Source organism: Sorghum bicolor, chromosome 5, assembly GCF_000003195.3.
Source record: "Sorghum bicolor cultivar BTx623 chromosome 5, Sorghum_bicolor_NCBIv3, whole genome shotgun sequence".
Taxonomy (NCBI): Eukaryota; Viridiplantae; Streptophyta; class Magnoliopsida; order Poales; family Poaceae; genus Sorghum; species Sorghum bicolor.
The window spans coordinates 71,751,371-71,778,527 of NC_012874.2; the positions used below are offsets into that span (position 1 = coordinate 71,751,371).

Genomic DNA, 27,157 nt, shown 5'->3' on the forward strand with positions numbered 1-27,157 from the left:
ATCGTTTTCATCCTTCAATTTTTTTCCTCCTATAAGACCTGACCAATAATTAGCAACTAGTAGTTGAAAACTAGAACAAAGGTCTATCAATTTCTTCAAACTTGAGCCCATCAAACGATCAATCAACATCATCATGTTGATTACTAGTTCAACCACTTCTCTCTAGCTCATTGAGGAAAGCTATCTTAATGTCCATCTCATAAATGTTAAGCTGCACATCTAACGGGGCTTAATATCAACTTCCACAAAAACAACTATGTGCCATCAATGTCTAAGGTCTCTAGCAGCCACCTTTTTTCTGGGGGGAGGGGAGGTGTCCTACTTCCTGCAAACTTACCCCGCCCCCTCCTCTCACCAACTCCAAGCTCTGTGATCGTGTGTTTCATGACCTCATCATCCTTATTGAGCATTGTATCCTCTCCTAGCTCAACAAAGGTACCTATCTCATTCTAACTATAGGCTAGATACTCCATGGTAGTCTTCTAGATTCCAAAATCAACGATGAAGCACATGGACAAGACATGTTAGGGCATGCTCTAGAAAGGAGTGCCTCAATGCTCTGCCATCGACTTCTAGGTTACTCTCTTGACACGAGGAAACCTTTCCATTTGTTAAAACAAAAATACAATAGTCTAAACCAGAAACAATGAGAACACAATGGCCAATTAAACTAGCAGAGCTACAACACTACAAAACCTTTGATTCAGAGTCCAGCTTGTAGACTGGAGAAGCACCTAAAAGGATAAAGAGAAACAAACTACCTCTAGGTCATTCGCTACCTCAAATGTGAAGATGGTCTTGGCATCATTGACATCGGTGTGTAGCACATCTTCCTCCTAGTCAAGACGATAGATATGGTCCTCTCTATGGCTATTAGTCCTTGGGTAGACCAGGTGGTGCTTTTAGACATTGATAAGAGACACCAGACTCCAACTACCATTGAGAAAATGTTCCAAATCCTCATCCCCACCTACCAGAGCTTGGTCATCATGATGGTTGGCCAAGAGGAGCAATGATAGACTCTCATATTACTAACAAATATCTTAGCAAGATCGGGGATCAATTCAAAGGATCCTCTAAGGTTTATGCAAGCACTATGATTAAGAGGCTTATGAATGATAAATATGATGGGTCAGCATCAAGGAGTGCATCCTAAAAATGAGCAATATGGCTGCTAAGCTTAAGCAAATGGAAATGGAAATCTTTGATGGCTTCCTTGTCCGTTTCACCATGACCTCTTTACCTTCACAGTTTTCTCCATTTACCATCAATTACAATACCATGAAGATAAAGTGGTCATTGATGAATTAATGGAAAGATGTGCTCAGAAATAGGAAAGGCTTAGGGTTGAAAGGGTTGATCATGTCAACCATGTCATGAAAACTAAAAAGAAAAGATATAAGAAATAATTCATGAAAGAATACTTGCCCAAGTCTGCTCTATTTAAAAAGATGGGTCAATATTCTAAGTAGACCAACAAAACAAGCCTAAAAATTGCTTAGTCCTGAAAATAAACCTAATGTAGATCCAAAAGGATACCACTGGTGTGTAAAAGGTGGACACATTAAGAAGGACTACATTGGTTTTCTACAATGACTCAAAGAAGAAAGGGATTCACTACAAAGAGGACCCTAAGAAAAGGGGAAATAAGGATTAGAGTCGCCAATGACATTGAAGCAGAATTTGAAGCAATTGGAGATTTGCTAGTTACAATCCACACTGGCTTCACTCTTCTTTTAAAAAATAACCTTTGTGTACCCTCTATGTGAAAAAACTTAGTTTTTGTGTCATGTTTAGATGATGATGTTTATCACTAGCTTTTCAAGAATAAGAGATGTATCCCTAAGACTAATGGCAATGTTGTTGGTCTTGCCTTATGACAAGAAAACTTTATCTAATTTCTCAAAGTGAAGCAGTGAATAATGTCGATCCCTCATCATCTACAAATTTTAGTACCAAGCATGAGAGAAATGACAATGAGACTTCACCAAAATTATGGCATTGTTGTTTGGCCCATATTTTGACGGTGAGAGTTGAGCGTCTCATTTGAGAAGAGATACTCCACCCTCTAGATTTCTTTGACATAGATAGATGCAATGATTACATTAGAGGAAAACATGCTAAACAAATGAAGAAATATGCTTTTTGAAGCACTAGAGTCTTAGAGCTCATCCACATAGACATATGTGGGCCATTTAAAAAAATTAGTAGATGGTTTTGATTCATTCTTCATAACATTTACTGATGATTACTCTAGTTATATGGATGCATCTATCCTATAAAGGATATATTTGAGGCATTAGATAAATTTAAGTTATTTAAGGCCAAAGTTGAAAATCAGCACAATTACAAGATAAAGACCTTGAGATTAGATCATAGTGGGGAGTATATGGAAGACATACTCCCTATGTACAAATTCGTAGACCTTTTATTAGATTCTTGAAGGAAAATGGCATAGTAGCCAAATAGTCTGCACCTAGCGAACCCCAACAAAATGAAGTGGCTAAAAGGCGTAATCGCACTCTTATGGAAATGGTTCGATCCATGTTAAGCTATTCCACTTTGCCAAGCTATGGTTCCCAGTCAAGTAGTAAGAAAACCAACTTTTAATTATTTACATGTGTGGGGTTGCCTTGCTGAAGCAAAAGTATTCAATCCAAATGTTGGAAAGTTATATCCTAAGACCGTTGATTGCCACTTCATTGGGTATCCTGATAAATCAAAAGGATATTGATTCTATTATCCAAATCAATTCACTAAATTTGTTGAAACAAGACTCGTTGTGTTCTTGTAAGGCGAGCTGATGAGGGGGAGAGAAACACTCAAGAAATAGTTCTTGAAGAAAAATAATGGGTTTATGTCCCGGCATGTGTACTTCTTCTCCCGATATGTGTTGAAGCTGTACCTCTAGTTGAAAATAATGCTGATACAACACCTGCTACTATCTGATGAGGATATATACTCAGTAGCTGCTTTACAGGTAGATGAACCAAATGATGTACCTCTTAGAAGGCCACAACAAGTAAGAAATTCCACTATCTCTAGTGACTATGTCACTTACTTTAGTGAGGACATGAATGAGTTGATGTTTGGATAATGATCCCACCACTTTCAAGGAAGCCATGGAATTTGAACATTCATCTGAATGCATGGCTTGATGCCATGAAAGATGAAAAAAAGTCCACGAGTACTAATGATGTATGGGACTTAGTAGAAATTTCTGATGGAGCCAAAATAGTAGGATATTAAATGTGTCTACAAAACCAAATGTAACTTCGATCAGAGGAAATATCGAAAGGTTCAAGGCAAGACTCATGGTAAATAGCTTTACACAGAGAGAAGGCATTGGTTATATTGCAACTTTCTCGCCTACCTTTAATAAAGACTCATTCAGAATAATTATAGCGCTTGTGGCCCATTACCGTGCATATACATTGCGTTGCATTGTGCAGTGAAGAAGAATGTAATAAGTGAACTAAGAAGAAACTGAAATATTTATATAGGAGCAGCATGGTGTAGATGATCGGAAACTATGGAGGAACAAAAAAGAATGTAATTCACCACCTCCTCCTATGCTGGTCGCCTAGCAATAGTAAGAAGCCTATCTATGGGGATCTTGCTTAACCGACGAGGACAAAGAAGTTGTGTAAATTTTATCTTTATGAACTTTCGATGAACTATTTGTAACCTCAAACATATGGCTACTTGTTTGAGAGCCACCCAATATATAATCAAACAGGTGGGGGATCATCATATCCCCCCCTCCCCCACCCCCCACCCCCGGTCGTACTTATATAAAAAATAAAAAAACAATAGCAAGAGGTGCGCTATTGTCGTTGCTCTACTTGAAGAAGTTGCCAGTCTTCATGGCGTCCTCGTTGGCTGCACCAAGAGCAGCCTCGTTGAGGTACTTGTCAGCAAGCTGCACACGCTTGACGTTCTCCTGCTCCGCCACCAGCATGTGGCCGTACTCCAAGAGCTTCTCGATCGTCATCTTGGGCTGCTCGAACGTCGGCGGGCCCTCCTTGGAGTTGACGAGCTTCTTGGCGATGTTCTCGACGCCGGTCTCGGCCACCCACCGGCGCACCTCGTCGTCGTACACCCGGGCACGCAGGGCGCCGAAGAAGTCGATGGACTGGCCCGGGAAGGTGTCGACGAGCTGGACGACGTGCTCCTCGTCGACGCCGTCGGTGCGGAAGATGCCCTTGCAGACGCCGATGCGGTCCTCGCGGGTGGGCGCCCAGTAGAACTTCTCCATACGTCCATCACGGATGAGCGGCGCGTACAGCGTGGAGAAGTCGTTGCCGGTGACGATGATGGGCACCCGGGCGTTGTCCACCTTGTTGTACATCCCCGGGAGCTGCACGTTGGTGGGGTTGTCGGCGATGTTCATCAGGGTGGCGTTCACCATCTGGTTGTTCACCGTGTACTGGGTGGTGCCGCCCATGCGACCTGCGCCGGCGTCCAGATCGTTGATGAACAGGCAGGACATCTTGCCCTTGGAGATGAGGTCGGCAGCCTCACGGTACCGCTGCCTGATGAGCTTGGCGGGCTCTCCGGCGTTGCCGCTCTCCAGCTCGCCGGCGCTCATCATGATGGGGCTGCAGGCGTACGTGAGGCCATAGATATGTAAGAAGATCGAATAATCCAAACGAAAGACGATGCATGAACGAATCAGCAGAGCACAGCACAGCACGTACATGATGCCCATCTTGGAGAAGACGAGCTCGCATTGGAAGGACTTCCCCTGACCTTTGCCTCCCCAGATACCCAGGATCAGGGGAACCTGCAGATGGATATGAGATATTCAGTAGTGGGTTATCTATATATATTCAGATGCATGGTAACTAATTAAATCATCTATCTATATATATATATATATATATCTTGTGAGAAATGAAAAAAATATATATCAAGTACTTTGATGTTTGGCAGGCTCATGAAGTTCTTGGAGAGGTGGACCACGAGCTTGTCCATGAAGCTCTTGGATATGTAGAAACCATCCATCATGTTGTCGAAGCTGTAAGTCTTTTGGCCCTGGCTGATGTAGTCGTAGGAGCTGAGCACGGCGACGTGGGTGCCGTCCCCCATGGGCGCCTGGAAGAGGGAGTCGATCATGCCCTTGCCCCTGGTGATATCCTGCTGGTCGTCCGAGACGTCGTAGGCCAGGCCCTTCCACCTGTCCTGGTCCGACTGCTTCGTCTCGTCCACCTCCTTGGCCGCCATCACCTTGAACCTGTTAACGTTGGCGGCGGCGCTGCTGGAGCTCTTGCCATGGTAGTAGTTCACGGCCGCCGCCGCAGACACCTGCTGCTTGCTGAGCTTCTTCCCGAGGAAGCTGCTCCTGCTCGGGGTGGAGGCCTGTATATATATATATATATATATATATATATATATATATATATATATAGATGATCGATCATGACATGAAGAAGAAGATGTCGTCGAACTAGCTATATGCATGGATGTATGTATGGAAACGACAAAGCAAGCTAAAGGACACCCACCGGAGCTCCAACGGTGGAGGAGAAGGCGGCCGCCATTTCTGGTTTTTGGACCTTGCTAGCAAGGAAGGAGGAACACACACAGCACACCCACCTGAGATATGATGGCCACCGTCGCCGCCCCGCCGCCGCTGCTCAATCGAACCGCGCACACGGCATTAAATAAAGAGCGAGCGAGCACGTATGGTGGTGGTGGACTGCTATGGCGGCCTGGCCGCCGTTGCCAATGGTCGGCAGGTCAGCAGGGAAAGGACCCGGGAGAGTGTGAGAGCCGCAAGCTGCTAGCTCGATCGTCTTGTGGATCAGCTTCCACATCTTCCTCTGGCCACACGCTGAGGATGAGGCTCTGCACACGTGGCCGCATCCCGGCCGGCCAATAGGATGCTAGCTAGCTGTGTGTGCTTCGCTTGCAATACATCAAGACTAATCATTGCACGATTGAGCAGAGCAGACATCTACCTCTCTTGGCTTGGTTTCTCTGACTCTGCATCACCACACCATTCTTCGCTGGACCTGGACTGGATGAGGCACAAACAAAAATTTAATTTGTATGCTACCTCAAGTGCCACAGAAATTGTTTCGACATGCATGTATGTATTCCTTCTCTGATATAGGAATACGTTGATAGCTACAGTCAATAGCTTCAACAACATCCGCTGTGCTCACCTTAACCTTGTAAACTCGGCAAATGTTGTCCTCATCTCAAACAAGGATGGTGATGAAAGCATCCAAGACATCAGGCCAAACCCGATCCATGCAAGCGCAAAAATCATAACAAAAATTCTTTGCATTACGTCTCGCGCCATTTATGAACGCGCACAATGCCTTCATCAAGGGCTGAAGCATACACAATAACTTCCTCTGCATAAGAAACATTGCCGAGAAATTCCATGGAATAAAAATGCCAGCCATGCTTATGAAGTTGGACATAAAAGCATTTGATTCGGTATGCTGTGGGACTATGGCCCTGTTGGATACTCTAACCAAGTTAGATGTTAGAGTTATTTTGTAGCTCATCTAACCCTCAACTAACTTTAACCGAAGAGGTAGTGTTTGGATGCAAGGGTTAGATTAACAATAAATATAATTTCCTAATCATTTGGCTCCTTTGCAGCTGGATTTGGTGTGGCCATCTCCCACTCATAAATGACAAAAACAAATCATCTTTACAAATCAAGCATCCATCACAGGATAAAATTTAATTTATCCATACAAATGAGATGTCTCAATCAAACATACAAGTGATAAATGAAGCAAAAAAAAAATTACGGCGGGTTGGGAGGCGCGTAAGGTTGGACAAAAAACTCGTAACTCGCTAGCTCGCTCGACTCACTCGTTAATAGTTCGGCTCGAGCTCGACTCGTTTTATAACGAGCCAACTCGTTTTATAATGAGCCAGCTCGTGAGCCATAATGAGCTAGTCAATTATTATGCTAGCAACTAAAATTGTCTCGGCTACATGCCTAAATATTTCTCAGTAGCTCGACCCAGTCCATTCATAAATCCTAACTTTATCTGTCAATGGATGATGCTTAAACTGTATAAGTATGACTATCATATAGCCACGATCGTGATCGTAATAGGCTGGCCGGACAAAACTCTAGTTTGTTTGTTGAATTGTTAAAGCTATATGTACTTTGTTTAGTTCATTTTAAGTATGCATGTGATGTATTTGTTGTTTAATTACTTTTATAAATTTATAGTCTCTTTATACTATGTTTTTATGATTTGGCTCGCGAGCCAAACGAGCTGCTCGAGCTCACTAACGAGCCGAGCCGAGCCAGCCTTCTAGCTCGTTTGTATAACGAGCTGAGCCACAACGAGCCGAGCTATAACGAGCCGAGCCACTAACGAGCCGAGTTGGCTTGATATCCAGCCCTAACAGGCGCGGATGCCGTGTGGAGACGGCGGGCTGGGAGGCGAGTGGGGAATAGGATCCCGTGCGGAAACAGATGGGAGGTCAATGCTTTTTCCCTATGGGTCCCACCTCAAATATCTCCAAATAGCCCAAATAAGCACATCTTTGGGGGGGGGGATAGTTTTTTAGGGTGGGTTAGATGTAAATAACCCTAATCTAACCCTCATGTTTGGATACTTTAGGGCTATTTAAGCCTCAAATAGCTAAATCTAACTCTAACCATGGATCCAAACAGGGCCTATCTCATCGCCCTACTCCAAAACAGAGGCTTCTCCCACCACACTAGAGAGAATGGATTGTACCAATACTAACTTCGTCATCCTACTCCAAAATCCTACCCAACAAGATCCCACTTACGCCGATTCAACATGGACGAGGGCTGAGGCAAGACGACCCCTTAATTATCATCACTGCTTTTCATTTCAGCAATCAACTCTCTCTTGTGCAACCAAATTGGGCTTACTTAGCAAAATTGGAAGGAGAATGCTGAAATTTCAGGCTTCCATGTACACAGATGATGCGGCCATATTCATTAGGCCGACAAAAAGGATGTTGACAACACAGTAAGACTTCCCCACCTCTTTGGAGAGGCCACATGCCTCAAAACAAATTTGCAAAAAACAAAAGCATTGAAAGGCCACAGGCCTCAAAACAAATTTGCAAAAAAAAACAAGCTTGGAGTGGCCACATGCCTCAAAACAAATTTGCAAAAAAACAAGTGTGGTAGCCATCAGATGCAACATCAATGTGTGGAGGATGTCATGGTAGCCAGTTCCTCTGCGCTCCGAACCACTCATCGCAGCACCACCTCTAGGTCCTCCCGCGTCATGGAAACTACAAGCTTTGGCTTGGCCTCACACATGGACACCGATGGGATGGATGGTGAGTGGTGTCGTGACGCCGGTGACTCGCACTTGTCGGACGATAATAACGAGGACGACATGGTGGAGATGAAGGAGTGTCTCTCCTGGCTAGATAACCCATTAACCCATGGTGTTTGACCCATATAACACCGAATTAGTTTTCAGTTGGCCCTATAAGGTTTCTGCACAACATTTTGTGAATTGGGTGTTAGGTCAGTGGGTTGCCCTAGAAGAGCCTGCATCCCTACATTTGATTGAGAAGCTAGCTTTAGAAATCTATAAGAACCCTCTAGTGGTATTTTATTTGTTTGTTTTTTCGTCTCCTCCAAATTAGGCTTTCTAGCCCAAGTTATTTCTTGGTAGCGTTTTACTGCTAAGAATCCATATGTAGGACACGTACCTAACCAAGCCTGACTATACAACGGGATTGCTTGGTATATTTATTATGATAACAAGTAGTACACCACTTGTGTCAACGTAACGTACAATTTGCAATCAGCAAATGCAACCTATATTAGGCTATCACACTGAGAATCCAAATTAAAATCCAGCTGTTTTCCATAGGAGTACTCAATAATAATTTGTTTTGCATTGAGTAATAATTAGTTACATGAGAGAGATCGATTATCGCGTAAATAATCAGCTAGCATAACTAAGTAGTAGTTTCAAGCAGGTCACGAAAATGTTGGCTAGGTATGTAGCTGCTATTATTGGATTCTGGATCGACGACGATATCCATCGTCTCTTGCATCAGTTCAGTTATAGACGCAGCTGCCGTCGTCGCTTCTGGCGACAGGGTCGAAGTTGCCGGCCCTGGGATCAGTGCACCCCTCCGGCACGGGCACGGGCACGTGCACCTGCTGCGCCGCCTTGCCGTAGAAGTCGTTGGCGTCGCCGAGCGCCGCCTCGGTGAGGTACTTGTCGGCCAGCTGCACGCGCTTGACGTTCTCCTGCTCCTCCTCCAGCATGCGGCCGTACTCCATGAGCTTGTCCAGCGTCATCCTCGGCTGCTCGAACGTCGGCGGGGCCTCCTTGGAGTTGACGAGCCTCCTGGCGATGTTCTCGACGCCGGTCTCGGCCACCCACCGTCGCACCTCGTCGTCGTATACCCTGGCGCGGAGGGCGCCGAAGAAGTCGATGGACTGGCCCGGGAAGGCGTCGACGAGCTGGACGACGTGCTCGTCGGGGACGCCGTCGGTGCGGAAGATGCCCTTGCACACGCCGATGCGGTCGTCGCGGGTGGGCGCCCAGTAGAACTTGTCCATGCGCCCGTCGCGGATGAGCGGCGCGTACAGCGTGGAGAAGTCGTTGCCGGTGACGATGATGGGCACACGCGGGTTGTCCACCTTGCTGTACATCCCCGGGAGCTGCACGTTGGTGGGGTTGTCGGCGATGTTCATCAGGGTGGCGTTCACCATCTGGTTGTTCACCGTGTACTGGGTGGTGCCGCCCATGCGGCCTGCGCCGGCGTCGAGATCGTTGATGAACAGGCAGGACATCTTGCCCTTGGAGATCAGGTCCGCGGCCTCACGGTAGCGCTGACGGATCAGCTTCGCCGGCTCACCGGCGTTGCCGCTCTCTAGCTCGCCGGCGCTCATCACGATGGGGCTGTACGTGGGACAGCATACATATACTTGAAGTCAGCACTGTATATAGTCATCAAGTCGTCGTACTTATTACTAATATACGTACGTAGATGACAGAATTATAGTCGGCTAGCATATATAGCATGCATTGTAGCTTACTTGATGCCCATTTTGGCGAAGACAAGCTCACATTGGAAGGACTTCCCTTGGCCCTTGCCTCCCCAGATACCCAGGATCAGAGGCACCTTGATGTTGGGCAGGGTCATGAAGTTCTTGGCAATGTGAAGGACGAGCTTGTCCATGAATGCGGGGGCGATGTAGTAGCCATCCATGGTGTTGTATTGCCTCAGTCCCTGGCTGATGTAGTCGTAGGAGCTGAGCACGGCGACGTGGGTGCCGTCCCCCATGGGCGCCTGGAAGAGGGAGTCGATCATGCCCTTTCCCCTGGTGATGTCCTGCTGGTCGTCCGACGTGTCGTAGGCCAGGCCCCTCCACCTGTCCTGCTCCGTCTGCTTCGTCTCGTCCACCTCCTGCTTGTTCACCGCCGCCATGGCTCTGATGATGATGAGCCCCCTGCCGCCCTGCTGATGCTGCTTCTTCTTCCTGATGCTGCTGACAGTGAGCTTCTGCTTGTTATTATTATTACTCCCGAGGAAGCTGTTCGCCGCCGTGGAAGTAGTTACCGGCACAGCGACGACGACGGAGGTGGAGGAGAAAGCAGCAGCCATAATAGTATTAATTAATTAATTGCAAGTGATCGATCGAGCCGGCCGCTGAGGAGATCGGACTCGGAAATCGGAGGATATGATGATGAACAATGCAATGCAAAGCTCTGCTAGCTGCCACGGTAATATATACTAGCAGTTCCCTTATATATATACACACACAGTTGCTATTTTTGCAAATCGATGGATGCGTGCGTGCATGCATGCTCTAGATCCTTCCCCGCGCCTCTAGAACTAGAAGACATCGGGACCTGCTAGTATCTCAATCACTCCAGTGATCGCGCTTACTAGCTCGCTAGCGTCCAAAAACTACAAGGCAGGCAAGCAGCGCAGGCTGCAAAGTATATATGCGACACGTCATCACTCCCGGCCCCACTGCAGTACATACATGAATATTCTAGAGCGAGCTATACTATACTATACCCCCTTGTTTGGTTCCGAAAAAATTTAGTATTTTCGTTTTTATTTGACAAATATTGTCCAATCATAAACTAATTAGGATCAAAAAATTCGTCTCGCGATTTACAGACAAACTGTATAATTAGTTTTTGTTTTCGTCTATATTTAATGCTTCATGCATGTGCCGTAAGATTCGATGTGACGGAAAATCTTAAAAACTTTTTAGATTTCCATAGCTTGTTGATATGAGGTCGAGAATGAGAGCGGCAGCCACACCCACACGCTGTGGATCAGATTACGCTACCTACTGCGCTTTGTGGGACGTCGGTGACTGACCCGCGTGGCGCCACCCTTCATGTTACTACTACCGGAATATATATCTCTTTATCAAATGTCAAATAGTTTACCTAATGTTTTTTCTTTATCGAGTATAAAAAAACACTCCGGCAAAAAAATAAAAAATAAAACACTCAGAAAAAAACACTTTGCACAAGAATAACACTCAGCAAAAAAACCTTTTTGCCGAGTCTTTCTTTACGGTCATCAAATACCTGATTTGCCGAGGGTAAAAAAAACACTCAGCAAAATAAATCGAAATTAAATAAAGCCTTAAATAAATTCAAACCAAAAAGTTTTCAACTATAAAGTTATATAACTTCTCAAGATTTACAACCTTTATTTTGATTATTTCTTTATTTGTAAAGTAAAAATAAATTTGTTTATAAATTTTACATCTCTCTTATAGTTTATGAAACTATAAGAGAGATATATAAGTTTTGTGAAAAATGTTATAATCAGCATGTAGGATGAATAAATGATCAAACAACCAAAATAAACTTTGTAGATCTTGAGAAATTATGAAATTTTGTAGTTGACAATTTTTTTTCATTTGAGTTCATCTTGTCATGCAAAACTATGTTTTTATTTGAAAATTTTAAAATTTGAATTTTTAAGTGACCTTAGATCGAAAAACTCTCTAAATAAAATTTGTAGATCACAAAAAAGTTATGAAAACTTATAGTGGATAATTTTTTTAATTTGAAATCATCTTATCAAACAAAAACTATGTTTGAATTTCTCAAATTTGAAATTCAAATTTTGTAAACGACCTCGTATGGAGAAACTCCTTAAATAAAAATTGTAGATCTCAAAAGGTTATGAAACTTTATAGTTGACAACTTTTTGATTTGAAATCGTTTAGGGCCTCAAATAATTGATTTACATGTGGTTTGATATAATATATGAGGAACCGAAATGCAACATAGACATAAGTGATAGTGTAGTGCAGTGGTTAGGGAGAGATAAGCAAGAGGGAGGTCACATGTTCAAATGCCATTGGGCATGTAGCCACATGCTGGTGGGGGTCTCTCTTTAAAAAAAATTCTACTTTTCGGATTTTTTTCGTTTCAATCTTTACTGAGTGTCAGGCACTCGGCAAATACCGCTTTGCCGACGAAAAATTTGTCGTGTGATCTCTGTCGAGTGTAGCACTCGACATAGGCTTTGCCGAGTAGTGTACATGACAAATCAGAGCTAATAATAAAATGTAATGTTTTTTTGTACATTTGCTTACTGAACAACTATATTATAGTGAAGGTAAAACTGGTTGGTTACCTATTTGACAAATTAGCTTATAATACACACGAGAGAACCCAACTATAATGTTTTTAGTTTTTTTTTCCTTCTCTATTTTTTATCCTCATGTCCTTCCTGCGGTGTCTCTTTCTTCCCTCACCTTTCTTCCTCAAAATTCATCGAGACAACCTAGCGCCCATGAGCCTCTGTGGGACCCTGCGCTCGTGCCTCTCAATGGCCGAGCCGGTGGTCCCGGTGGCCAAAGTGGCCACCTTGAAGGCCTAGTCCACTCTCTGACGGTTGTTGTCATACGTTCAAAGAGAGGCCTCTAACCTAGAGCTAACGGGTGTAGGAAGGCCTAAGGAGGGGCGCCGGTTGTGGAGCTAACGCTACTCCCAATGCAGAAACTATTATAGGTTTCTATAGATATTAATTGTAGTGTTATCTAAGTATTTTGCTGATGTGGCAATGTAGTTATTGAAAAGAGAGAGCAAAAATCATATAAACTGGATCTAAGTAAGAAACTATGTCTATATGAAATCCAAGACATGAAGTAATATAATTGGCCGAGAATGGAGAGAGAATGAATATGATTGGATAAAAACATATTCTATAGAAACTATCCATTGAGATCATAGTTTATATATATAGTATCTATAAAAATTAATAAGTATAGAAACTATATATAGTTTGTAGCGAGTGCCCCGTGTGAGCTCTCTTGCCTCTAGATTATTGCTGTTGCCCTTGCAATATCATTACACCTCCAGTTCTGAACCCTATGTTACGGTAAAAGTTAGCATAGCATTACCACCACTGATTGCAAATCGGTGCTAATAATGACTTATCAATGTCATTATGTGTAACGAGCCAATGATTTGTACCGATAGGTTTCACAAGCTTAGTTTTTTTTGAACGAAGTTAGCAGATGAAACCCCAACCTATTTTTTATTTTTTTTTTATTTTAGACATGTTTAAATTCCCTCACCTTCAAATGCAACTTTAGCGAATAGTTTATGTATTTTTGTCATAATGGATGAGGCTGGCTAGTAGTTTCTTTTAGAAAAATAGAATAGGTTGATGTGCATTACAAGCGACGATGATTAAAGTCTACAAAATGAAAAGTTAGATATATTTTTTTACTTTTGTTTTGTAAAAAAAAAAATCTGTGTTGTACCTATTTTCCTTCCGCGTCTCGTAAGGATTAACCTAGATATTGCTTTAGAAGTCTCCAATTAGCTAGCAATATTAAGGAAGAAAATGACGACAGCAATCTTGACTTCTTTTCAAAAATGAAAGTTGTGTGAAGTTTTTCTTTTTGTCTTGTGTGTGCTTGAGTGGTGCCAATTGGCAATTGGCTATATTAAGCAAGCTAGTCACGACAATCGGCATCCACACCGTATCACAGGTGAGAGAAGCCAGAGCAGCAGAGGCAAAGAGCAAACAGACGCGGCCCAAAAGAACTGAAATGAATATCATATATATCTTCTCCTTTAATTTGTCCTTGCCTTGGATCCGTTGTCCGTTCTTAATTTAACTGCATGCTTGAGGGAGTTGAGAGAGAGACGGCAGATGCGGCACAGACCACTTGGGATCCTGCAAGCTAGCTAGCGTCTAGCGAGCTGAGTCCGGCCAAGACCAACAATACAATACAATACAATACGGTACAATCTGATCGGAGACGAGAGACCAGAGAAATATATGGCGAGTCGTGATGATGAGTAATCTATCAGCAGGGAGTGAGTCGGACCGAAGACGACGAAGGCGGCGGCGAGTGCAAGACAGCCAGCCGAGCACATGCATGCAATTGCAACCACGCCGTGATGGCACCATCATCAGCGCTTTAGGGCCGGACCGGAACCACGTCGCTCCATCATATCAGGCCCAAGAAGAAACAAGCGGGCCGCGCCGAAGTGGATTCACGCGAGCGATTAGCAGCCGCCGTCAGTCACTGTCCGCCTGCGTTTTCGTGCCGCTATTTCAGTGCTTCTCCCCTCGATAGCTTGGCCGTATGTACGAGAACTAAGGGGCCAGTCTCAATGCATATTAAATAAATAGGATGCCATATAAGTAAAATTGCTGACTTGGTAGGGTTATTAAATGAAGGAGTTTCATCAGATGAGAGAGGAGTTTCATCCCTATGAAACTCTTGTGGCTGGGTTACCTAGTTTATAGTCTTGGTAACTGTGTTATGAAACTATGCATTGAGACTGCCGTGCAATCTCTCTAGCTGACAAGCCGGGCCTAGTAGGTTAATTAAACCCACAACCAGCCTCTTCTATTCTAGGCTACGTATATATAATTAATCCGCCTAAACCTAAGTTGCTTCCTTCTACTTCTCATTCTGTATTGGAAGAGGGTTGGGGTCAGCATCCGCCTGGATTTTGTTTTGAGTTAATTTGAGCCTAAATTCGTTGGTTGTTCTTCATAGCAAGTTTCCCAAGATGAATTTACCTGCGATTTAGGGCGACAACTCCAAGTTGTGGATCACTCGATGTGAAGACATTGGCTCCTCTACTTCGCAATGCCTCTTGGTTTTCTTTGACAGCATCCTCATTTTAAGTCAGAGCTTCTCTGACCACTTGGATCATGTTCGACTTGTGTTGCAATTGCTGCCGCAAGATTATTAACTTGTCAAACGTTCCAAGTGCTTATTAATCTGCTTAGTGTTAGTTGAAATTAAGGATATGTAAACAGACAAAAACAGTCGGAAAATGCATCAACCTTTTTCTAATTCTATATTTGAATATAAAAATGAAAGTAAAATGGTAAAGCTGGACGCTGTTAGCTAGATGATAGGCTTCCCTTATGTATATGTCTATATTCAATGTACTTAGGTAGTTCCTAGATTATAGTCCAAGGTGTATAAGATAGAGTCTATCCATGCATCTGCTGTAACAACCTTTCATGTATACGCCACTGACGTGGGGGCTATTCCCCAGCTATATTAACACGGAACCGAGTACTAGGCAAAGGTAAATCGTTAACCCAATTTTACATAGTATCCAAAGCCTTCCTCCTCATGGACTCGTGCTATGGCCTCCTCCTCCATGCAACATGCTATGGCGTGCGCAAGTTCACTCCTCGATCAGAGGAGCAGAGCTCTACGATTTCATCAGCCCCACGGTGGAACCACCACCCAAGTATCTGACAAAGAAGGAAGGGGAAGATAAGGAGGTGGTGCCAATCCTGAATAAGGAATACAACGCATGGGTAGCGAAGGACCAACAGGTTCTGAGCTACCTACCTGTCCAAGGGCGCATCTATGATCAGCAAGTATTACTCCAAGAAGAAGTCTCTCGCTGAAGAGGTGGCTTCTACGGGGCACCAGACTGGAGGATGGGGAGATGTTGTCCTACATCTTGACCGGTCTCGATGATGATTTTGATCCTATGGTGTCTCCTGTGGCCGCCAGGGTTGAACCCATCTCCCTTGGTGAGTTATACACCTAGTTAATTAGTCATGAACAGAGAATCGAGCTACGTGGTGGGGGTTCCAACTCCTCCGCAAATCTGGCGGCACGCAGTGGCCACGGTGGCAACAAAAACAACAACAACCGTGGTCGTGGTGGTTTTCATCGCGGTGACAGCAGGCGCAACTAGAGAGGTGGACATGGTGGTGCCCGTGGCTCTGGCGAGTCGTTCCAGCAAGGCATCTTCTGTCAAGTCTGCGAGAAGAAGGGCATCCTGCCCTTCGTTTCTTCAAGAGGTTCGATGCATCCTACACAGGTCCAACACAAAAGACTACCTCATGATCTGCTACAACTACGTACGGAGTTGACACCAACTGAAGGAAGGGGAAGATAAGGAGGTGGTGCCAATCCTGAATAAGGAATACAACGCATGGGTAGCGAAGGACCAACAGGTTCTAAGCTACCTACCTGTCCAAGGGCGCATCTATGATCAGCAAGTATTACTCCAAGAAGAAGTCTCTCGCTGAAGAGGTGGCTTCTACGGGGCACCAGACTGGAGGATGGGGAGCTGTTGTCCTACATCTTGACCGGTCTCGATGATGATTTTGATCCTATGGTGTCTCCTGTGGCCGCCAGGGTTGAACCCATCTCCCTTGGTGAGTTATACACCTAGTTAATTAGTCATGAACAGAGAATCGAGCTACGTGGTGGGGGTTCCAACTCCTCCGCAAATCTGGCGGCACGCAGTGGCCACGGTGGCAACAAAAACAACAACAACCGTGGTCGTGGTGGTTTTCATCACGGTGACAGCAGGCGCAACTAGAGAGGTGGACATGGTGGTGCCCGTGGCTCTGGCGAGTCGTTCCAGCAAGGCATCTTCTGTCAAGTCTGCGAGAAGAAGGGCATCCTGCCCTTCGTTTCTTCAAGAGGTTCGATGCATCCTACACAGGTCCAACACAAAAGACTACCTCATGATCTGCTACAACTACGTACGGAGTTGACACCAACTGATACATGGACTCTAGCACCATATATCACATCACCAATAAACTGGAGTAATTAACCGTGCATGACAAGTATCATGGTGGTGAGCAAGTCCACGCTGCTAATAGATCAGGTATGGAGATTTTACTTGTTGATCATAGTACAGCGCAATCCCTCACACATAAAGTTCATCTCAAGCATATTCTTCATGTTCCAACTGCGAGTAAATCTCTAGTTTTTGTTAATCGTCTCACTAGAGATAATAATGCTTTTGTTGAATTTCATCCTGATCATTTTTTTATAAAGGAGGCAGCGACGAGGAAAACACTTGTCAGATACAGGTCTGAAGGTGGCCTCTACCTGCTTAAGTCCCTCTCATTTGAGTCATCATCGTTGAATAAGCAAGCCTTTGCAGCTGTTAGGCGATCAACATCTTTGTGGCATAGTAGGCTAGGGCATGCTTCTACTTTCCATTGTTCAGAAAGTTCTTAGCCGCTATAAACTTTCAATTGTTAGTGATTTGAACAATAAACATGTTTGTGATGCGTGTCAATAGGGAAAAAGTCATCAATTGCCCTATCCAAAGTCTACTAGTGTATCAACTGGTCCTTCGGATCTTGTTTTCTCAAATGTTTGGGGACCTACCCAACTTCCGTTGGTCAGTTTAATTCTTATGTGAGCTTCATTGATGACTATTCCAAATTCATTTAGATATATTTGTTGCGCCACAAGTCTAAGGTGTTTCAATGTTTTTGTGATTTTTAGAACTTAGTTGAACAACAGTTCAGTAGAAACATCCGTTCCATACAAACCGATTGGGGTGGGGAATATCAATTGTTAAATTCCTTCTTGTCTACATCAAGTGGTATTAGGGACCTTGTTGCCCATTAGGTATACCTCTATTTTTCCTTTTAGATTGTTATTGTTATATATATATATACACACACACACACACACACTACCACATATCTCAAAAGAGACCTTGTTTTGCCACTCATGCATGCCACTTGTTTGTAGTTGATCTTTATCTTCATCGCCATCATCGAGCCCTACAACCACCATGTAGGAAAGAACATTCCTTTGGATTTGCTCACCATCGGGCAGAAGCGTCTGTGCCAAAACTGCTTCTTTTACATCCAACACAACCTTTCACCAACATTGCTTTCTCTTCCTCACCAAATTTGTCTACTCCAACAATAGCAAATTGCATGCATTGGCACCTTCTATCCCCATTATTTTGTGCACCACAACAAGAATGAAGGCCCTCTCCATCAGCCCCTTAGACACTAACGTATGATTGGGGCCCTCTGCCAAGTACATCTAATATTGACAACACTGGTCTGTGCTTTGTCACCGATGCGTTGCTAGGTTTAGCAAAACAAATACATGCCTCCGCCTTGGTGTCTTGACTGCATTAACTTTGACATCGACCCTCACATCCCATTTGAGTTGATTGCTTCACCATCCTTGTCTACATCCTCGATGGTCTTCACTACATCAACTTCGGCATCACCCTTTCTGATCCTATGACGATGACCTTGACACATCTATATGTCTTTTGCTCCTGTGGCTTTATGTGCGACCGCCGGAACATCACCCTAGAGGTATTATTTGTGCCAGCTCTTATTACTAACCGGCATGGATAATGATAGTAGAGGTATGTATGTCGTCACACCTTACTTACAAGCAAACATGGAACTTATCCCTGGTAACAAGAGTTGGCACACAGATACTCATCAATATATCCATGTCAGGGGACAACAATTTAGGGCTTATTCCTAGCGGTTCTAGCATGGACGTATTACACTTTTTTTTGGTTAAAACTCCATCGGTATATTTATAAGCCAAGAAACTTATAAATATATCAAACCAGCTAGAAAAAAAATAAAAAAAATATCAAACATCATGCATGTCTCTCTAGATCTACATGAGAACAAAAAAATAGTCAAAGAAATGTATAGGTATAGTTTCAAAAGAGTTTAGGGATGCCACAAACTCACCTCTCAAACCTAACTCCTTCAAAGGTTCAAAAGGCAAAACCTCCCTCCTTTATTTTTGCTATTTCTCGCCTCCATGTGAGCTCAACAATGGCATTAACATAGCCTGTCGTGAGGAAGAAGGAGGCTACATGTACTGGGTTATTTTTAGAGGCAGATAACTAAGTGGACCGTCCCTGATAACCGGCTTCTTTTAGAGATAGTTTGGTAAAGACCACCATCCCCAAAAATCATATTTTCAAAGACGGTTCTCTTAGCTAAACCGCCGCTAGAAATAGGTACATTTCTAGGGGCGATTTTCTTAATGGAACCGCATCTGAAAGTTGATTTCTAGCCACGATAGTATAGCTACAGTGCCTGCCGTAATTGTTAGGGCACTAGTACAGAAAAGCTATATGGCGGCAGTAGTGTCTAATTTATACATGCGGTTTCAGTTATCGCGTGCCAGTGCAAAGAAAATGGTCGGTCTGACTCAAGAACCGCCAATAGAAATACATTTGCACTGGCAGTTCACTTAATAAAATCGTCTGTGTAAATGGTGCATTTCACTAGTGGTTTTCTTAAGTGAACCACTCGTGTAAATAGGTTTACACTCGTGGTTCACTTAAGGAAACAACCGGTGGAAATTCACTATTTACACTGGCGATTTCCTTAAGTGAACCGCCAATATAAATGGATTTGCACTTGCCAATGTAAACGGATTTACACTAGCGGTTCCTTAAGCCAGCCAATAGTAAAATTTTTGGTATAAATACCCCTTATTTCTCCTTGAGCAGAACTGTTTTTTGCAGCCACGAGGCTATTTTGGAGGTCTAGATTTCATAAAATACAAGAGAAGAGATTTTAATCTTTATTTTTTGAAAGAAAGTTGTTAAGAAAGGTTAGTAAAAAGTTGTTAAGAAAGGTTAGTTTATGTCTCTCTTGCCTCTTTTTGTTCATTCTTGCTCAATTTGAGCCACTTTTTGGATCTAGGTTTTAGCATGTATTAGAGAGAAGAGTAGCTAGGTTATTATCTTTAATTGCTTAAATGAGGTTGCTTAAGATGGTTAGATGATGTCTCTCCTCTTTCCCTTTTCATTTTGCTTTTCACTTTAGTTTATCCAAGATATATTTAGTTATTTCCATGAATTGTGTGTTCTTGTGTATTTATATAGAGAGAGAAATACATATTATTTTTGTTGGTTTTTTAAATTATGTAGTTTTTGTCTTCATTTTTCAATTTGACTTAATTATCCACTATATATATTTATGTTTCATGAATGGTGCGTTTGCACGTAGAGAGGAATACACATTTCTTAATTAATTAAGATTTTGTGTTTATTAATTGGAAAATATGAAAGATGTTTCTTTGTTTACCACTATGTTGTTGACTGTGATTACTTAGTAGGGTTAATTTTATTCTTCTAACTTTTAGCAAACCTTGCTTCGAGGTCTATAAATCATAAAATAAATATATTTTTTATGCAATGAAAATGTAAAATAAATATATGTCTTTTTATTTCTATGTATAACATATAATATATGTATTTTTTATATATGTAATGAAGAAGCTATAAATTAAAATTTCTTTGTAAATGAATATTTTTATGAAGAAGCTATAAATGAATATTTAATTATATATGTATATGTCATATTATTATCATGATAAGTTCTCCAAACAAAAACCAAGCACTAGGGTCCCACCACACGGACCAAGCACAAGGGGACCTCCACATGAACCAAGCACCAAAGGACCACCACACGGACCAAGCAGAAGGATCCCCACAACACGGGCCAAGCATCAAGGTCTCACCATATACGGACCAATCATCAAGGTCCCAGCAATCCACTCCTTCGTACCATACCCCTAGCAACCCTGACCTTAGCGTAGATAGACAGGCTTGTCGTGAATTGGGACGTGATCCTGATTATAATTCACAAGAAGATGAGGTAACAAATCCATGATTTTATGTTTATATATACCCATCCATAATTTCATATGTCTATCTTTCTACATAAATATGAGGTGTTATCTCATGTGCACAAGATATTAGCTGAAGAAGAAGTGCTACAAGAAAACGCACCGAAAACGACCGAGACGACCGGAAACCACGGATAGTTTAAGAAAAAAGAAGCGGAGTGATGAGAAACAAGGTGACAGAGGATTGAACATGTGGCTGGATAATACATATAGAGTCTCAGAAGTGAGCCTAAAAGAATAGCCCCTAGCTCTTGCAAAGACCCTAGCTAAGTTTCAGAATACACTTGGTTTCTTAGTTTGGGACAATCTTGATATCACAATCCGGCAGTGGAAAGATGTGTTAGACGATGACAAGTAAAAACTATGGAATTTACTACTGACAAGGTTTTTTTGCCTCGAGGTTTAGAAAATCTTGTAAAGGAGTATACAATGAAGCAGTGTGTGATCATATTTCGAAACAAGAGGTCCGAGATGAATACCAAGTTTGTAAAGAAAGGGTTGGATCCGACAAAAAGATACAAAATTTCTACAGCCTCAGTAAGCGGTTTTTCTTGAGTAGAGGAGTAACCTAGAGTTTTTAGCTCTAAACAAAGCCAATTCTAAGCTCACAAAGAAGAACAAGTACCAACACCACCTAGACACAAGTGGTTACCAACGCTAGATTCCCAAATGGAGGGAAGAAGAGGATGCAAAGAAGGCGCCCTATCAGAGCAACTTGGTGAAATGACCACAAATTAGATTCATGCTCGAAAACCAAGAACAATTGATACTAGTGTGTCCTCTGCTGACCCAACGGTCGAAGGAGCAGCAAAAAGAACATTTTTACGGTGGTAGCTAAGCAGCAGGAAGGATCATTCAAGCCATAAAAGGAGAGAGGCATCCTTACTGCTAGTCTATGTAATCTTGAGCATCCTGGTCGTGTATGAGGCATCTCATCCAAAGAAGGATGGAAAGAAGGATTCAGTGTAGAGTGGGTAGGTATGTATAAGAAACGCGATCGATACATAGAAGCAATAGCGGATTATTTTAAGGAGGAGGCTAAGAAAGACTTCAAAGACATGATGTCTCAAATGCTATCCAATCCTCCTCCTAAATTGATGCAGTAATGGGCAAGTGTGATGTCTATTCAAAAGATGACCACTTAGGCTGCCTAGATGCAGCTAGTTCCAACAACACAACTGTTGGTCACATGGACTACTCCAGTCATTCCTAGCAGTGTTGTGTCTACGGGAAACATGCAAGGTTCCCTATCCAATTGACAATATCGATATACCTGCGCCTTGCTCCCTAGTCATAAGATATGGTATTAATAATATTCGTATGAGGGAAGTAGCCATAAGCCCTGTGATCCTAGGACACCCGGACCATGGTCATGACATTCCAAAAGACTACTACAAGGTAGAAGTGTGGACGGTCGTCCAAGGATATGAGGACGACATGCTAGAAATTCCAGGCCTCGACGGAATTGAGAAACTCGGATAAGCTATCAAGAATTTCATCCTTTGGCCTTGACGGAGAGTTCAGTTGTGTGAGCCACCACCACCCTCTTAGGCCCAGTCTCTTTCTAACCCACCATCACCACCTGCCCAATCTCTTCCTAACCTACCATCATCACCATCGTCACCGATCGTGCCTCCTCTTGACCCACCATCATCACGTACCCCATTATCTCCGCCACCAGTGCCATTTAATTATCCACCTTCCCCACCCTCTAAAGATCTTCAGCAAACAACTGAGCCACCATCATAACCAAAGAAGAAATTTTGAGTACCCAAATTGGTTTTCCCCATCGAGCCAAAAAAATACTGCTGGCATGGCTAAATTTTTTTCAGGAATTGCATAGAGCCACATGTCACATACCATTGACTTGGCTCATCACAAGAAATCAGCAAAAAAGCCTGAGATAATTACCATAAAGATTAGAAAGCTAACATTAGAGGATTACCAAAATATCCCTAATAAATATGTGCCAGGCAGGCCTCTACTCACTTAGGATAAACTCAAAAAGGTCCCAGCTGGTATAGAAAAGTTGCATGACTGGTATATGAGAGCATATTTTGTTGGCATCCACACGATCAACATGTCTGTACCACCACTTGCTTTTGTTAGTGGCCATGAAATGACTATTGTTACCTTCAAGGACATGTGGTTGATGATGTACTTCTAAAGACTCGACGTACAACCCATAACACGGTATTTGCATTGTAGGTGTCACTCATGCTTACACATTCATGTGTTATTATTAGTGAGTTGTATCAATTTTCAATATCTGACATGCACGTACGCCTTGTAGAATGCAATATGATCGGCAAGAGTTATGGTCCGCATCCGTAAAAGGGTTGGGTATCTCAACCCAATGAAAATATGCGAGGATTAGCACACATTCAAAATTGGTCTAGGCAATGATGCATTATAGGGGAAGTCACCTGAAGAAGCTCAGAAACATGTAGAGGAAATGAGGGACTTTGAAGCCAAATACACTGTCTACCTAGGACACGCAATATTTCAGTATCAACACAGGGAATCCGTAGTGGCCCCATACAACTTTGTGTAAGTATGAGTTTGCGTACATCAAATTAATAATTTCAATACACATGCATCACAAATTTGATTCATGTAGGGACCATTGGATTTGCTTCATCATTCATTCCAGGGATGGAAAGGTGCTAGTCCTAGACTCCACATATTATGAGCCTTCAAAACATGCAACATTCAAGACCATCTTAATTAGAGCGGTAAGCCGAGATGTCATGTATAATTTTATCGATGAGATCGAGTATGAGAATAACATGTGATTCTATTCGAGATCATAGGACATATAGGTTTTATAAGATTAAAGGCAGAAGCGCGAGTCGTCGAAACCATTGCAAATATTTTATAAATGGCTGGTATATATGTAAAATTATGAATACATATCATATCATACATGTTGCAACTAATAATTGTAATAACCAGTTGCCCATTATATAGTACCACAAGCAACCACGTGGATCGGTCCTCTATGGATTCTATGTGTGCGAGTTCATGAGAGAGAATGGACAATACATCAGTAATCCTTCTAAGGTAATATCTAGTAATAGTCATTTATGTAGTTCTGTCATTGAAGTTGCAAATCTGTTATCAATTGTAATAAATATATGATGTTTATAATCTTTCTTTCTAGAAATATGATGTAAAAAAGGTGAAGCAGATGACCTAAGGTGCTTTATACAACATAGTTAAGGACCTATGCATATTCATCTTGAAAGAAGTCATTCCATGCGAAAGGAAATATCACGATGCTACCAGCGTCTTAGCAAGACTTAGAGTGCTAACAGAGATTAGTAGGCTAAGCCTTAGTCGAGATGATTATTAGAGCAGAGGTGGAAACTTTGATGTAAATGTGTGATGTAGATACGTTTAACTTTATGTTTGTGAGCACAAACTTTGATGTACATAAATGTATGATATAATTAAATTGTATGTTGCTATAGTTGACATGATCAATAGGGTTATATATATATATATATATATATATATATATATAGGTTTTATGGGAAATTTTAAAAAAAGGTGGAAAATTGATTTTCATTGGCGGTTCTCAATTAACCACTAGTGGAAAGATCCATTTCCACTAGACCCTAGGGCTAGTAGTTCTAAGAAATTATTGTGCTCTATTAGAAAAGGGAGGCATCTGTAAAAATCTTTTCTGTACTAGTGTGGTGCGATGATAGAAGAAAATTGGCAAAGAAAAGAAGTATGTGTAGTCTGCATTTCTTTTCTAAGAGATCATAAAATAAATGTGTGGATTAGAGGACCGTGTAGTATATGTAACGTTAAGTGGCTGGGAAGGTTTGAGAAGCACAAAATTAATTATTTATAATTATTTCATTGCTCAGTTTGTATGTGGAACTCTAATTCTGGGACAATATATATAATAGACACCCCCCCTCTGTTCCATGCCCCATGATGAGCATATTGGAAGTTTGTAGGAAAACAACAGATGAGCACCCTGTCGTTTTGTACTCACTGTTGTCTGCTTGTGATCTTGATGAGTAGCTCAAGCAAGCAAACCTAACCTGCTAATCAAGATCGTATTCACACAAAATTATGGTGAAGTTATATATACAAAACTCTTTGGGTATTGATCTACTAGCTGATCAAGTCTTAGTTTGGGTAAAATATATAGGGAACTTATTTATATAAACCGGCAAGATGCATCCATCAGGCTCCATACATATATATACATGATTTATGTAGAGAGATTGGTAGCACAAAAATTTCATGATGAACCAAGCAAAAATAAAAATGAAAATTAATGAAGAAACATGCTAGTGAGGAAAATGTTTCAGTCATTACGAGAGTTCAGTCATTACGAAGCAAAATCAGGATGCTTAAATTCATCTCAGGTCTGTATGAACACAAGAAAAACAACAGCAATAATAGAGAAAAATTGCATGAGAGCAAAGAACAACAGCAATATATCCTTGTAACTGCTTATGTATTGAAACAAGAACAACAGTTGAGATTGAACTGAAAGAGGGAGAAAGGTATGTATAGCTCTTTGGACAAAAAAAATGTAATAATCGGTATGGTCTCATAGCACAAGAAAGGAAAAGGGGGGAGAAATGAGAAAGATGAGAAACAAAATCAACGGGGGAGTGAAGCGATGAAGAGAAAGAGTATTGATATGACAAACTCAACAATAAATCGATCTCCTTAATAATTAGCATGCAGAAGTATATACTAGCTAGCTTTGTGTATCGCCATATATGTAACTTTTGGAGTAGTCCCAAGCCTTAACTCTAGATCTAATTCCTGTCGTTGATCCAGAAGAGGGGAAATAGAGCTAGGGCTTGTTGGGGTTGTCATTTGTGGTACCTTTGTCTCATGATCAGCTCTTCCTTCTTGTGAAACATCGGTAGCGGCCTTTGCCGTTGGCTGCACAAAGATCAGAAGTGCCGCCGCCGCTGCCAATGGATGATCCAAACGCCTCCTCTTTTTCCTGGCTGACTGCACGCTGTCGCCATCGTCATGACGATCACACTGATGATCATCTATGGCCGCCTGATCTTCTCTCATCTCCGCCACAGAGTGATCTGGTATGGGCATGAAGAGCTTGTTCTTGCTCTCCTTGATAATTGTTGATAAGTAGGAAGTAGGAGTGGTGGTGTTGGCATCCCCATCCTGGCCCATGGCTGCTGCTGAGCCGGCAGTAGTAGTACCTGCAGCTGCAGTAGTAGTAGTCGGCGTGGTAGTGGTGCTAGGGTTAGAGGCTGCTGCTGCCCTGTACAGGAGAGCACCTTGCTGTGGGTGTGACTGATCGTCGTTGGGGGCGTGCACGTCATCAGGGGACGACGAGCCCCCCTGCCGGAGAAGAGCCCGGTCACGGCGGTGGACGTTCATGTGGCCACCGAGCGCCTGCGCCGACCGGAACTCGCGCTGGCAGAAGGTGCACGAGTAAGAGCGCGGCGGCCACACGCAGCCGCCGAGGTGCGCCGCCGCATCACGCGCAAAGGCCTGCTCCTCCCACGACGGTTCGCTGCTGCCGCCGTACGCCGCTGCCCAAGCAGAGATGGGGCTCGCGGTGCTGGTGCTGCTGCTGCTGCTTGCTCCCCACATGCCCCAGTACTTGCCTGTTTGATCCATGGCGGTGGCGGTGGAGGAGTTCATGTGATTGAGAGAGCTATCGATCTATCTGTTGCTGCAAACTTGTCAACTCTAGACTCTAGAGAGACATATGCAACTGATGATAGCTACTGGCCTAGCTAGATCACGGACAAAGAAAATTGGAGATGGAATGAGGAAGATAGAAAATAAAGGGAGAGGAGAGGAGAGGAGAGGAGAAGAGAACATACATAAGAGAAGAAGATGATGATGATGACGGAGGTCAGTAATTTGTATGATTAGATGACAAGTCTTCTCAAGCCTGTTGTTTAGGTATTATTGATGGTTGCGTGTACCCTTTTTCGTCTCAGCTCCCATCTCTGTCTCGCTATTAAGCTTCTAGCAGGCATCTCAATTAGTAATTGGTTTACTGGCACTGAAGTAGTAGATTTTTTTTATATGCATGCAGCATGGCATGGTCTTTCTTCCTTCCTTGTAAACAAAGCCTTTGGAATGTATGTATGCGTACTAGCTACAAGTTGGTCCTGATCGATAATTGAATAATTCAATTTGAGTTGATTAGATGCTGCATGCGCTGCTTACCTATCCTGTACGTCTGACTGGCTAGTCGTCCTCCTATATATGTTCACT

General features: G+C 42.8%; 3 protein-coding genes across 4 annotated transcripts; all 3 read right to left on the bottom strand.

Moving 5' to 3' along the window:
• On the bottom strand, positions 3,615-5,761 carry LOC8086040 (ribulose bisphosphate carboxylase/oxygenase activase, chloroplastic). The gene is made up of 4 exons (XM_002451283.2): positions 5,508-5,761; positions 4,921-5,361; positions 4,701-4,786; positions 3,615-4,601 (listed from the first exon to the last, which is right to left on the bottom strand). The coding sequence occupies exons 1-4, from the start codon at positions 5,541-5,543 to the stop codon at positions 3,842-3,844; spliced, it is 1,323 nt and encodes a 440-aa protein (XP_002451328.1). The 5' UTR covers positions 5,544-5,761; the 3' UTR covers positions 3,615-3,841.
• On the bottom strand, positions 8,826-10,780 carry LOC8086041 (ribulose bisphosphate carboxylase/oxygenase activase, chloroplastic). The gene is made up of 2 exons (XM_002451284.2): positions 10,031-10,780; positions 8,826-9,893 (listed from the first exon to the last, which is right to left on the bottom strand). Exons 1-2 carry the CDS (start codon positions 10,597-10,599, stop codon positions 9,041-9,043), a joined length of 1,422 nt encoding a protein of 473 aa, XP_002451329.1. The 5' UTR covers positions 10,600-10,780; the 3' UTR covers positions 8,826-9,040.
• On the bottom strand, positions 25,372-26,933 carry LOC8086042 (zinc finger protein 10). 2 transcript variants are annotated; one of them, XM_002451285.2, is made up of 2 exons: positions 26,758-26,933; positions 25,372-26,663 (listed from the first exon to the last, which is right to left on the bottom strand). In XM_002451285.2, the coding sequence occupies exon 2, from the start codon at positions 26,570-26,572 to the stop codon at positions 25,646-25,648; it is 927 nt and encodes a 308-aa protein (XP_002451330.1). In that variant the 5' UTR covers positions 26,573-26,663; positions 26,758-26,933; the 3' UTR covers positions 25,372-25,645. The 2 variants fall into 2 exon arrangements, with proteins under 2 accessions (XP_002451330.1, XP_021316699.1); XM_021461024.1 differs by having other exon boundaries at positions 25,372-26,667.

Excerpts from the sequence above, each read along its gene's own strand:
- LOC8086040 (XM_002451283.2), bottom strand. The coding sequence starts at position 5,543 with ATGGCGGCCGCCTTCTCCTCCACCGTTGGAGCTCCG. Across the intron at positions 5,362-5,507 it reads CCTCCACCGTTGGAGCTCCG|GCCTCCACCCCGAGCAGGAG; the intron begins GTGGGTGTCCTT and ends ATATATATACAG. Across the intron at positions 4,787-4,920 it reads TGAGCCTGCCAAACATCAAA|GTTCCCCTGATCCTGGGTAT; the intron begins GTACTTGATATA and ends ATCCATCTGCAG.
- LOC8086041 (XM_002451284.2), bottom strand. The coding sequence starts at position 10,599 with ATGGCTGCTGCTTTCTCCTCCACCTCCGTCGTCGTCGCTGTGCCGGTA. Across the intron at positions 9,894-10,030 it reads TTCGCCAAAATGGGCATCAA|CCCCATCGTGATGAGCGCCG; the intron begins GTAAGCTACAAT and ends TCCCACGTACAG.
- LOC8086042 (XM_002451285.2), bottom strand. The coding sequence starts at position 26,572 with ATGAACTCCTCCACCGCCACCGCCATGGATCAAACAGGCAAGTACTGG.